Source organism: Scomber scombrus, chromosome 2, assembly GCF_963691925.1.
Source record: "Scomber scombrus chromosome 2, fScoSco1.1, whole genome shotgun sequence".
Taxonomy (NCBI): domain Eukaryota; kingdom Metazoa; phylum Chordata; class Actinopteri; order Scombriformes; family Scombridae; genus Scomber; species Scomber scombrus.
Window position 1 is genome coordinate 13,350,173 of NC_084971.1, and position 14,537 is coordinate 13,364,709.

At 38.6% G+C, this 14,537-nt stretch overlaps 1 protein-coding gene across 1 annotated transcript; it reads left to right on the plus strand.

Moving 5' to 3' along the window:
• The first annotated feature begins 4,262 nt into the window (after positions 1-4,262).
• LOC133985817 (von Willebrand factor A domain-containing protein 7-like) lies at positions 4,263-12,859 on the plus strand. The gene is made up of 17 exons (XM_062425533.1): positions 4,263-4,463; positions 4,924-5,131; positions 5,794-5,879; positions 6,018-6,111; positions 6,426-6,554; positions 6,914-7,100; positions 7,231-7,400; positions 7,666-7,778; positions 8,080-8,196; positions 8,421-8,624; positions 8,717-8,852; positions 10,397-10,549; positions 10,680-10,772; positions 10,854-10,960; positions 11,390-11,554; positions 11,757-12,080; positions 12,434-12,859. Exons 1-17 carry the CDS (start codon positions 4,263-4,265, stop codon positions 12,857-12,859), a joined length of 2,913 nt encoding a protein of 970 aa, XP_062281517.1.
• Positions 12,860-14,537: the final 1,678 nt, after the last annotated feature.

Below are 14,537 nucleotides of genomic sequence, written 5' to 3' on the forward strand. Positions count from 1 at the left end.
GGTGTTCATGTGTTCATTGAATCAGTTTATTGTAGGGGATTGAGTTGAATGTGTGTGGGCCACACAGGAACAGGGGAAAAACGACCCTATAGGTTGTAAATTCAGTCACAAAAAAACAACCTATAGTTTGAGTAACAGACGCCATCTAGTGGCCATAGTAATAATTACACATGGTAGTAACATAGTTCAGATGGTGTCTACATAACAATAGAATAGAATAGAACGCCTTGATTGTCATTGCATTTTAACATACAACAACATTTGCTGTCTGTCTTAAAAAAAAGGAAAACTGTACCCCATTTACTCTGCTCATCCATCCATTCACTCACATGCATGACAACTACACTCATTATGTTACTGTAAGTGCAATAAAAACTACCAGAATAAAAATGTGCTATATTGGGACATACACTACTCAAAAAAAATGAAGGGGACACTTACATCACACATCAGATTTTGATGAACGAATTATTTAAGTTAAAAATCTTTACTGATGAATTTGTTGAGAACAAAATGATGTAACAACAGTCAATAGAAACCAATATCATCAACCCATTGAGGCAAGGCAAGGCAGCTTCATTTATATAGCGCATTTCAAACCCAGGGGCAACTCAATGTGCTTTACATTAAAAAAAATAAAAAAAACATTTAACAGTAAGAATTGGAAACAAAAAACAAACAATTAAAAACAAAAAACCCCAATAATAATAAAAATAAAAACAAAGTACAGAAAAATAGAAAGAGAGAAAAAATTATAACTAGACTAGAATAGAGCATAAGATATAGGTTTCAGCATAAAATAACGATATGTATTAAAGTCATTAAAAGGACATACAGTGCAAATGAACGATTAAGATTTTAACCTACCTATCTCCATAAACTTTATATATTACAAAAACGATTCTGCAGAATTGCTACATACAGTGACTGGTCTGCTCACTCAAGCCCTCTGTTCAAACAACTGAATATCTTATCAGTTTATAACTTAAACAAATATCTAACTTGTGTATTCATTTTCAAAAATATATTTCAGCCTCGTCAGTTTTCGTTGCCCTGTAAAGCATTTTTTCAGCTAAACAGTGACATACACAAACTCAATACAAAACTAATTGGTTACATCTCCCAAAGTTCCGTACTGAACTCTGTCGATTCTCTATAAGATACAGAGGGGCTGAACTATGGAACAGATATATTCATATTTCATCCCAGTCTACTTCTGATATTACTATATACTTAGGATATTCTTGATGAACCTGACTTGATATACTGTACTTAAATTATTTTAGGGCTACTGGTTATTTTGTGTATTATTGTTATTGTTATTATTATTGCTGTTATTGTTGTTGTTATTATTATTATTATTATTATTATTATTATTATTATTATTATTATTATTATTATTATTATTATTATTATTATATACTGTATATTGTGGATTATTATTTTTTAATTAATGTTGTATTGAAGTAAGGAGGTGAGATTCATTCTATAAACCCCACTGGGTTTTCTGATCTCATCTGCACAATCTGCTTCTCCTGGATGTTGTTCATTTTATTTGGTTGTTGTATAGTGCAAATAAAAAAAATAATAAAAAAAAGTGCTTTAAAAGAGCTCAATCATAAGCACATGAAAAGAGAAGTGTTTTTAACCTGGATTTAAAAATGCTTACAGTTGGGGCTGATTTGAGTTCTCCTGGTAGCTTGTTCCAGTTGTGTGCAGCATAACAGCTAAAAGCTGCTTCACCATGATTAGTCTGAACTCTAGGCTCACCTATCTGTTCTTAAGATGATAGAAGGTTATTTTGGTAATTGATTTTATATGATGCTGAAGATCTGAGTCTATCAGCACGCCAAGGTTTCAGACTTGGTCCCTAGTTTTTAGAGAGAGTGACTGGGAGTGATTGAGGGCTGGAGTCAAAATCACATGGAGGTCTGTGTGACCCTCAAAGGATATGCCTCCCTAGATCCATCACTGACCCACCACAAACTGGTCATGCTGCATGATGCTACAGGCACCATAACATTCACCATAGCGTCTCCAGACTATTTCACACCTGTCACATGTGCTCAGTGTGAACCTCCTCTGATCTGTGAAGAGAACCTGGTGCCAATGGTGGACCTGCCAATTCTGGCTTTCTCTGGCAAATGCCAATTGAGGTCCCACTAGAGGACATCGGGTCCTCATGCCATCCAGTCTGTTTCTGACAGTTTGGTCAGAAACATGCACACCTGTAGCCTGCTAGAGGTCATTTTGTAGGGCTCTGGCAGTGCTCACCCTCTACCTCCTTGCACAAAGGAGCAGATACCAGTCCTACTGCTGGGTTGATGCCCTTCTACAACCCTGTCCAGCTCTCCTCGTGTAACAGCCAGTCTCTTGGTATCTCCTCCATGCTCTTGAGACTGTGCTGGGAAACACAGCAAACCTTGTTACTTGCATGGATGTGCCATCCTGGAGGAGCTGGACTACCTGTGCAACCTGATTGGGCTGCAGGTACCGCCTCATGCTACCAGTTGTGACAAGGACAATAGCAGAACACAAAACTAGAGAACTAGTCACTGGTCATGATGGATAAAGAGAGAGCAAAGGTCTGTGAAGCCATTCCCTTTTTGGGGGATGTCTTGCTTTTGCCTCTCCATTGCACCTGTTGTCATGTTAATTTGTTCCAAAGCAGGTGAAATTGATTCACAACTACTTGTGCTTCCTAAATGAACAGATTAATATCCCTGAAGTTTAAAGGGCTCGGTGTTATACTGTGATGATTAAGTGTTTTTGAGCAGTGTATATAAAATTACCAAAATCGGGATATGAGATTTTGATCATATCACCCAGCCCTAATGTGAAATAAAACCTTGTTTGTCTGTCGTGAATGTGAATGATCCAGTTTGTTTTTTGCAACAGGTCCTGGATCTTCTCAGAGAGAGAATCTATCTCCTCTTATAAAGATATATTTATCTCATTGATGCCCAAGTACAGAGGAGGAACATAGCAAAACTAAAGTGAATACCCCAGTCTCAGTAATCTGCCAGTGTGTTTGAGCCAGGATGTGAACGTTCTCTGCCCTGCCTGCACACTCTCCTCCTTGCTACGGCGTTGCGGCAATGCACCTCATCTCCTTTCTGACCAGTAGAAGGGGTGAGAGGCAGATGGTAACTCATCTGTCTTCATCTTACTATCTTTTGAGGCACTGAGTGACAGGAGGCGAGACAAAGGCTGGTTGAGTGGATGAGCCTTCACGTATCTGGCTAACCACTTTGGGTGGAATAGACAGACAGTTGCTGCATCATGTCGCAGTCTCTGTGGTCCTATCCAAGGAGCTCGAAACAGAAGAGACACAGCTGATTCATTGAATCCAGCCTAGTGACAATTAAGTGAGCCAGAAGAAAGGAGAAAAACTTAATCTGCCACAATAAGGACACTCGCACTCATGGTCTCACGCAAAAACATGCAAAAGCACATGCAAGGTGTGTGGGAGTTCACATACTCAGACATAGGTTTAAGATAACACAGGATACACACAGGTCTACACACAATACAATCCTACCTGTGTGTAAACACTGAAATACTGAAGCTGAGCCAACATTTGAAAAAGACTGTTGCCAAAGTAGAGAATACATTAAGGTAAGAGTGTGTAAAATGAATTTGCAACTTTTGTATATTTTTTAATATTTGCATTAGCAGTGACCTTAAACATCTCACTTTAAAACTTTTGTTTTAAAATATATAATATATAATGTCGCCTCTTTTAGATATGTTCTTCAGATAAAATTAACATTTACTTGAAAATATTTAGGCATTTGAATACATGAGATGATGATCTTATTTTGATGGGAGTCATTTTAAAATAGACTCATATTTCACTGAACAATATTTCCTTGTGTCTAGGCAAACCCTAAATTAAAAAAAAACCATACATAATATGAACACTATTTATTTGTTTTTTATAATTTGTTGTAAATATATAAACTTGCCCCTAGCTGCTTTTTGTGCTGATTTTCACTTTCCTTTTTTCCCTCAGGTGTTTTCACTTGTCTCATGTTGCCTCGTTACACCTGGTCCACTGCCAGTAATCTCCCTGTGTGAAAACACTGACAGATAGATTACCTAAATTCCCCTACTTGTGTTCAATTGATTTGCAGTGTGGGCAATAGCTTTTAAGAAAGTGAGAGCTGGTGAAGGTAAGAGTTGAGAAAAGGCAGAAAGAGGAGAGTTTAAAAACAGTATCCACCCAGATTTCTACTTTGCCCTCCTGCTCTTCCACTGCCATGACTGCCAGACATACAGTCATGCTCCTGGGGGCAGTGGTCCTCTCCCTTCCAAGCCTTGCTCACAGCTTCCAACCACTCTTCTCACTTGATGGGAACACCATCACTCACTGTCACATCACAGAAAGGGCGGTCTTTCAAAAGACAGCTGAGGTCTGCCGAGACCTTGCTGCCTCCAAGGGAAAGGACTTCAGCCTGGTTGTGAGTTGGAAAACCATACTGAAACACAAAAGAAAGGACTGTGGTAGAGTTAAATATATAAATTATATATTTTGCACGTCTTTCCGTATTATGATTTTGTTCTGTTATATTAAAAGGTGGTAAGGGCAGCAAACAGTCTTGCAGGAGTAAATTAAGGTCAGTTTCTTGCAGATGATGCTGGCAACTTCTAAATAAATAGACACTATAAATGCAGATACTTATGGCTGAACTTTAAACAAGGAACATTATCTCGGCTACTGAGGTTCTCATGACATTCAATGATGAACATTCTTGTAGGTATTCCACTAATGGTAGATATTTTTGCTTTTTAGCAACCTGCCCTCCTCTTAAGGTCAATCTTTCTGTGTGTGCAGAAGTTTTGGAAGAAAGACCACAGGGACATAAGAGTAGAGCATTTATGTTTTAAACAGTCTGTTATTTGTGACTTCTTTGTCTCCAGATTGATAACAACCTGTCAGCTAGCAAAGTGCAAAGGGCCTGCTCCTCCATAGGCACTTCCACTTCTGTCCTCTCCACTGTCACCTTCCAAACTTCCATTGCCCAAATGTACTTCAGCAATGCAAAGGTGGACATAGACTTTCTACTGAGTGACAAGCACCATTTCGACGATGAGACCTTCCAGGGAGGACGGGATCTCATCACAGCAGGTACACTTCATGAGTTGTGTTCCTTCATAAGACCTCCAAAATCCAACAAACACAACATTAGAACAAAATAGTATCATAATTGGATCCTACATTTAAGATGTTTTGAATACTAAGCCTTAAATGTAGTGTTTAAGTGTTTTGTCCGTTGTTGAACAATTCGTGAGTAGTTTCCATACCACATATAGAAAATATGGAATATGAACCAACCACAGCAAGTACAGTATAACTAGAGGCCAGACAGTTTTAGGTATGGAAGAGGTAGGAAATAACAAAATCTGCAGTAAATAAATGGTAAGTCCTTGAGGGAATTTAATGAGTTTGCAGTCCAAAATATAAACAAGAAAAAATGGATATAATCTGCTTTGTGTCAGGTGTAGTGAAGGCAGACAAGATATTATGTGGCTCATAACAGCTACTTTGGTAAAACTAAAAAGTGCCCTATTTACAACTATGATGAAGTTGAAAGTAATGAACATTCACTTTTAAAATGCCAGCGGTCTACAGAAGTGTGGGGGAAATTGCAGGTGTGATTTTTATTATTAATGTAAATTATAATGGAGTGATGTATGGTGCTTTTCTCTGTGCAAAAACATTAAGTTTAAGTATATTTAAAAAATGAAGGCATAGAAGGTAATTGGACGAAATTTCATTCTGCTGTTAAGGTGTGTCTTATGTGAAGGCCAGTGTGAAGCTGGGAAACTTTGCTGCAGGGAGGTGGACTCTTGGACGAGTGTTCCACACCCTTCAGGTGAGGTTGATGTTTTGTTTTCGTGTTTTTTTCCCCTAATTTTTTTGAAAAATGGTGGTGCCATTTCTGGAGGTAAGAGGCATGATCACAAGAAGTAATAGTAGAGTTTTAATAATATCTAATATTCCTTATATCAAGGACTTCTACAGCCACAGTAACTGGGTGGAGCTGGGGAACACTGAACCTTACAGCACTCTGATCAGACCTGACCAACTTTTTGAAAACCTAGCAGGTAGGATACCACTGAAGGGTACGCTCTTGTCCACAAAAACTCTTGCCTAATCAGTATGTTTGTATAATCTTGTGTGGGAAAATCACACAAAGCACATTTTCACCTTATCTGTCACCTATCACTTAACAAATACCCACTCTGCAATGGCTCATAAAGTACATATACGCACATGAAAAATGTAATCTTTCACACATTTGTGAAACTGACTTCTTTCAAACATATAATACCATAAAATGTTTGATACAATATTGTTTTTAAAAAAAAATGTATATTATGTTATGTTCATTTTTGTCTCATTGTTAAATTTGCTGCAGGCCCAAATACTCCAACCTGTACAAGCTGTACAGGAGGACATTGTTCTAACAACCTTCTGCCAGCGCTGCAGCAGCAAAGGCTTCTCACTACAGGCTACTTCAGCTTAATCTCCTCAGCAAAACCTGCAGGTAACTTTAAGTGTACATTTGTTTTGTGTTCCTTAATTAGTCCTCAGCCAACATATCTATGTTATCAATATTTATCTGATCATTATTTTTGTTTAGCTTCCACTAAAAACAGAATCAAGTGGTACAGTTGTCGTCATCAGGTCTATTAATAATTTAATCAGCTTTCCAGAGAAAGTGTTGGCCTATAGCAGGGGACACCCAATATTATTAATAAAGCACCTCAACTTTGATATTGGTCACATATCCTCACATGATCAGTTAATCTTGCTCTCCACTGATAATTAATTACATCTCTGTCATGTCATGAATGTGCTGTGGGGTTGTACAGAATCTGAGCTTGTTTATCTCTCTGCTCAAAGGTAAATGCAGCCATGGAGGTAAATTTGACCGGACAAGCAGACAAGAACCAGTGGGGGGCATCAATAAAGATGATGTTTCAGCCGATCATGGCTCACTCCACCACAAAGCAGCTGATGTAGCTGTAAATGCCACTATGGAGCTACTGGATGACATCAGAGAAGCTGTCGGAGACAAGAACTTCCTGCAGTATGGCCCAAATTCACCTTAGACAAGCAGTTGCAGTCATATGTATAATATGATGACAAAATCCAGATAAGAAAGGCCAAGTAATAGCATGCAGAAACGCTTATGTTTTTTATTGCTTGTGCTCCTGCAGACTGATGGGCCTCTCCCAGTCCTCTGTGCTGTGTTTTGTCATTGACACCACCGGCAGTATGAGTGATGACATCGCAGAGGCTAAGAGAGTTTCCTTCGACATCATTGACAGAAAAAGGGGAACCCCGCAAGAGCCCTCTGCCTACATATTGGTACCTTTCAATGACCCAGGTGGGTAACTCACACACAGGTACAGTATATTTGTAGTTCTTTACAGAGAATTTCAGACTGTTTGAGTTGAATTTACTTGTGCATATGCTACCTGTGACTATTTATGTATCAGTTTAATGTCTTCAGATAAAGTAGAGTTAGTTTCTGTGGTAGTTATGAAATAAATACTTAGAAATGGCACATTTATCATTGTGCATGTATACCAAATATCTAAGTAGCCACAGGAAACTGTATTGGAATCCGTTCCATTTAATTCTTTTTCCAGGTTCTGGACCACTGACTAGGACAACCAATGCAGACATCTTCAAAGACAGAATCAACAAGCTGTCTGCTAATGGAGGAGGAGACATCAGAGAGATGTGCTTGTCTGGACTACAGGTGATGATATAATGATCCAAAAATGATGAACTCTTTTGCAATAAGCAAAGCAACAACACATCATAATTTTGTCATGTTAAAGTTACAAACCAATGAAATTGAATTGTTAATCAGGCATATTATTAGTAAAAAAAAAATGGATGCACAATCAACCAAAATCACTTCTCTTTCATATTAGTCTAATAATAATAATTATTATTCTTATTATTATAATTTATAATAATAATAATTATTATTATAATAATTATAATAATAAGTCTATTTAAAAAAATGCTTTTCCTGTCCTGTATGTGGCCGACAGCTTGCCTTGACTGCAGCTCCACCCTCCTCTGAGATCTTTGTCTTCACTGATGCTCCAGCCAAAGATGCTCATTTAAAAAGCACCATCACTGCCCTTATAGAGAGCACCAGGTCTGTGGTAAGTGAGAGCCAATTTCATCACCATTCTTACTCTTCAACTGTCAACGCATCCCATAAAAAGAAGGAGATAAAACAGTATGTACACTTAGGGGCTCATACAAACATGCTGTGAGTCACTAAATTATTCAGACTTTTTAAATTTTATGGTAAATTGTTATTTATGTTTTGAGTTCTTACATGACCTTTACATTCACATTTGTTACTCTATTCTCACACTTTCAGGTAAATTTCATGTTGACCAATGTCATCTCCAGTCGAAGGCGCCGCAGTGACATTCAGGGTCTGTCTCCGCATTCAATGAGCCAATCTGATGTCAAACTTTACCATGACCTAGCCAGAGCCTCTGGAGGTCAGGCCATTGAGGTCACAAAGTCAGACCTCTCCCTGGTTACAAGCGTTATAGAGGATTCATCAGCTAGCGCTGTGGTAAGACTTTGGAGAGAAAAAACCCCTCATCCATCCAAATGATAGTGTATGCAAATAAATGTGTCGTTTCTGCTCTTTTTTTTTTCTTAAAGGTGACAGTTTTCCAGGTAGTGATGAATCCTGGAAAGCCTGACAGTTTCAAATTTACTGTTGATGGTTCACTAAGGAACATGACAGCCTACATCACAGGAGCCTCATCTCTCAACTTTAATCTCACCAGCTCCACAGGTATTGTTCTATCTATCACAGGCACTGCTCTCTACTGGACTCCACGGGTAATACTCTCCTCCAATTACAAACGCATAATCACCCACTGAGTTGTGAGCCCCACTGGGCTGTCTGCACAGGTGATGCAGGATACCACCACTGCTTGCTGCAAACCAAAGTGGTTGGGATTCCAAAGGTAGTACGAGGAAAGGAGTCTGGACTCCCTAACGTGCAGTGGGAGAGGTTCTCAACTTTTGACAATATTGGGTAGAAAAGGGGCTGTTTCATGCCATTGTTAAAGTATATGCAGCAGCAATTTCCTCTTGTCATGGGGGCTTTGGCAAAAGACTGGTCTTCACCCACCCCCTCATGAAACATTTCTCATAGGCAGTTAGGAGGCAACAGCCAGTAATGCATGTCTCCATTCCCCAGAGAACTATTCAGCTAGAGGCATTACATCCCATAGGGATACCAGGGAGACAAAACTGGACCTCTTGTGCCTAGTACATGTGTAGCATATTATGTTGAATACATGCCCCCCTTTCAGAGCACTGAATAACTGTTGCCATGTGGTATGGAGAGAGAATGGCTTTTCCAGCCCTATCCAAGAAGCACCAAGCTAGTTGGCCTTGTGAGTGCATCTCACCAGCAAGCGGGTAAGAACCCCCACTGTGGCCCAAGTGTATTCCACACATGGTCTACGGCCTTATTAAATGTGGTGAGTGTCAAAGATAGATGCACAGCAGCATCTTGGTCTATGCTTTCTGTGTTCCTAAGGTTCTATCACTTGGACATGAAGGGCTCTTTTTCAAGTTCTGTGCTTGCAGGAGGACTTGTGAAAAAGGCGTTGTGAGTGTCAGCTGTTGTAAACCTCCTGCAATTATACACATGCATTGTCCGGTGATTCAAGATGACATGGGGAATGAGGTGTGCAGGGTGTCTGTTGTTTGACCTACAACCCCTGCAAGGTTAAGCCATGGTTTGACTTAATTCATATTAATATTAACTGGGCTGACCACTGTTACTAACCTAATAGCCAGTCTGGCTCAGGAAGCCAGATGACATGTCACAGCAGTAAGCTCTACTTACTGTATTCAGAGTCCAGTACAGGGCAGAGCTTGTGTGGTAAACAACAAAGGTTACAATATTGTAACCCTAGATATTTGAGCACAGGTGGAACCTTCTACTTATGGACCCTGCCGCCCCTACACCATCTCCTGAAGTGGTTCTGAAGGGGCAGGAGTGAGATGCTGTCTTATATACTGTGTGGCATGCAAGTATTCAGTAAGCGCATCCCGATTGGCCACTATGTACATGCAAATTTCAGCCGAGGATTGCATGCATGTGATTGAAGGAGAGTTTTACCTATACAGTCCTGTGGAGGGCTCCTTGATCTTATAAATCTAAGGTTACAATGAACACCTTCACTATTATCTCTCAAATTAAGACCCGAGATTACTACAGATTTCAGGCTCATCTGTTATTGATAATTACAGTAATGTTTTATATAGTGCTAACTGACATCCTAAATATTATAGCAATTCAAATGTTTCCTTCCCAACCAGGTGTATCTCAGAGTTCCAGTGAGTCTGATGGTCCTCTGGCATCTTTCACCACAGCAGGAAACCTACGCCGTTTATGCCTCAACACTGACAATCGAACAGGGTCATGGAAAATCAGTATTAACTCCAATAAGCCCTACTCTGTTAAAGTCATAGGTCAGCGGTATGATGGAAAAAGTTGTTAATTTAATGTTTTAACTAAAATATTTTTTTGTGTCTTAATCTACAGCTGTGTTTGCCATAGTGAATGGTAACCCTATTAATCTGTTTTGTGTGTGTACCTCAGGTCAAAGTTCAGTGAACTACATCTATTATCTTGTGGAAGCAAATAAGGGAGCCCATGGGTACTTCTTTCTGAAGGAGGGGCACCCTCTTTCAGGTCAGGTCTTCTTTTGTTGTGTACATTTTGTTGATGATGATACTCCCACACTTCGTTCTTATCTCTTGCCAAAACTTTCAGGGGGAAATTCCAGCATCATGGTTTCTGTTGGAAGTGACACAGTAGAGGTTACAGAGGTGACACTGTTTGACAGTTCGGGGCCAACAGAGATCAACGGATCATTGCAGGCATGTTAAAAAACACTAAGCGATCCCTAACCAGTAATTACAAATACAAAGTCTTCCAAACAAAGACTGAAAAAATGTTTTATGTTTCTTTTCTTGGAGTAAATCATTGGTTGCTGTTGGTCTTACTACATTTTCCAACAGCCAACTGACTTAAAACATTTCACAAAGATTTGCCTGCAAAAAGAGATGGATTACCTGTCTCAAGCAGGTTTTATGTCCATGGAAGATTATTTTTCAGTCTGTGATGAAATGTATTCATGACTTTTATAGTTAATAGGCTTACATGAAACTTCATATGTGATTCTTTGTCCATTCTCATGAATTTCAAGACAAAGCAAGTAGTCAACTGTAGTCAATCTCTTGCTATTGTGATCATCTCATGTTACTGTCTGTGATAACATTTGTCTTTCTCTCTCTGTTCATCCACAGGCATTAGGAGGTGGTAACTTCCTGGTGCATTTCAGTAGTGTCCCAGCAGGTGAGTATGTTGTTCGACTGAGAGGTGAGGACAACAGCTCCACCTCCAAGTCAACAACAACCAGCTTCCAGAGGCAAGCCTCCACACAGATCAAGACCTCCAGCATCTCTGTTACTGTGAGCTCAATATCCTTCAGTTTTACTGTCTCAAATTTGTACCAATATGATCATTTAAAAAAAAAAAACCCACATCTGCTATGCTTCTTTCAGCTGCTCAAAACAACATCTATCAACATATCATCATGTACAATACAAAAAGAAATGTTTACATTTCTCCATCTGCTTTTCTTACCCTTATCCTTTGCTGCCACTTTTCAAGGCCCAAGCCAACATCACCAACATAGAACCAGGCTCCACTATCTCCATCCCTTTCACAGTCGCCACAATGACCAATGGAGTTGTTAATGACAACGCAACTGGGACATTCACCATGCAAGCCAACAATGACCGCAGCTATGCTTCCACTTCACCCAGCACTGTCACTGTAGCAGCAGGCAGTGGAGGTAAAGCTAATGATACTATAACCTTGACAGTACCAGCCAATGCTGTGTCAGGAACAGATGTGACCCTAACTATCGAGGCAGAAAATGCAGCTGCCACCGACATCAACTATGCTGTCCTCAGGTTCTCTGTTGCTGTCAAGGTAAGAGAAAATGATGAAGTGGTTTAGTTACAATTAAAAAGCCTGATAAGAGTTTTGTGCCAAACAGTACTCCTATGTGTAATAGTTCTTAATGCATATATTATTGGCAAATCAGCAATAATAAATAATGGTTTATTATATATTATATAATGTATATTGACTGCAAACAAATGAGGCCGAACTACAGATGCTCATTTTTTGTGGTATTTTGTGGTTACAGTTATGTGAACTAATGTGTCAAAGTTTGGTATAACAGCTATTCATGTTAAAATACTATTCATAGTTTCTTAAATTAATTACCCAGGTCTTATTATTGTTCTTTATGTCTCCCTCTCCTGTGTCTGTTTCTCCAGGTGGCAGATGTTAACCGTCCAGGGTGCCAGGTAGTCAGTGCATCTGCCAGCTGTCCATTGTCTTCATCACTTTGTGCTTCCTCCCAGTGGGAATTCATCGCTAACCTCACTGATGGCATCAATGGGACTGGCATTGAAAGAATCACCATCCGAAGAGGGAATGGTACCCTCAATACCAGCACAGCTGTTGGAGCAGGGGGGGAGAATGTTACAGTGGCTACCTACAGCGCATCCTGCTGTTCACAGACTGTAAAGCTGGCTGTTGTGGACAGAGTAGGAAATGTGGGCACATGTGTGGGACAGGCGAGAGCACTTACCACAGCTGCACTTGTGACTACAGTTAACACAACATCCACTGGAGGGCACACTTTGAGCATATCATATTGTCTCTACATCAGTGTTGTGGTTTCTCTCCTTTGGGAGTGAAAGGGATATATGTAACATAGACTGCACTGTTAATAAGAAATTTCAGTATATTATTTCACACATTTTCATCTGGTGTGTTTACATTTTATTTCCATTACTGGAAGGAAATAGAGCATCTACTATATCTCTTTCATTAGCTAATATTAATTTCTTGATGTATAAATAATAATAATAATAATAATAATAATAATAATAATAAAAACGATAATATTGTATTTTACTTTGTTGCCTTGTGTTTTGAATGTATAAAAATATTGTATGCTTCAGGGTCAGTAATGAACATCTACTTTAAAAGATTTCTTCATATTTCTAGCAGCATGTTTGGTTTTTTTTTTTACCACATTGCAGCTATCATAGCTGAGGGCCAAAGCCAGTGTAGCTGAAATTTGTAAAATTACTGCTACATCCTCATGAAATTTCAGACTTTACTCACTGGAAAGTCAATGGACAAATCAAAAATCTAAATTACCCAACCTCTCTGTCACTAATAATAATATAGGGTAATAATGATAAATTTGAGGGTTTCTTCTCAAATCATGAAATCATTTTCCCATTAACTGTGTTTAAATGAATAACCATTCTTTACTGGAAGTAGCTTTAACTTCTTGAATGAAATCATCATCATGGGCATCTCTTAAATTCTTGCTGTAAAGCTAATTAACGTACTAAGTTAATGTAAAAGTGCTTGAATCTGCAATGGCTGCTAGATGTTGGCTTTAAGAAAACTCATACTTAAGTCTATGGAAAAAATCCTCCCAACATCTGTTACAAATCAAGTCAATATTTTCCCCTGACTGTAAGTTTGGAGTACCTGGTTTCTCTCAACTTGCCTTGTCTGCCTAAATTAAAATGTAAGTTTCTGAGAAGTTATTTAAACAATCCACAAGGGAAAGTACTTTGAAATATAGAGAAAGCAATAATTATAACAGACAGCAACAGAGCAGGAGTGGTTGTGATGTCACACACTACTGTAGCTGTACCACCACTGTATGACATATTTTAACCACTGGTATATTTAATAGATGTGATTAAGTCCAATTTTTAAATAATCATTTTGTATTAATACGCTTCGTCTCCAATACATTTCCAGAACTAAATATTGCACTTTTTTCTTCACTACAATTATCTGACCGCTAAATTTACAGATTTTGCATTCATAGCATATAATTAGATAAAATTTGATGCATTGTTATACATTTAACTACCCAAAATGCACAGCTTTTGCTTGAAATTGGGTATTTCTATTGCATAAAATTACTACTTTCACATAAGTAAACAATATTACTACATCCTCCAGCAATGACACTCACATCATACTGTAATTACTTTTCATTTTACTTTAACCAGGTATCTACACAAAAGAAAAATACACCTGAAATCAAAAATGTGCCCGAAAATACGTCACCTGGTGGCCAGGCTAGATCCATGTTGAGTGAAGAATATCATCAACTGGAGGTAAAAAAAAAAAAAAAAAGCAAGGCATCAGGAGTACTTGTAAGTTTCCATAGAAAACCATTCTTTCTTTTATGTAAAACATGCATAGTGAACAGAAACAATAATAACACAGTTGTAATAGCTAGTAAACTTTATTTGTCTATTTCAGAAAAGGTAAAACAATAATTACAACAAAGAACCAAATGAACCTCAAAGGGCAGTAAAAATATAACAAGTACAATAA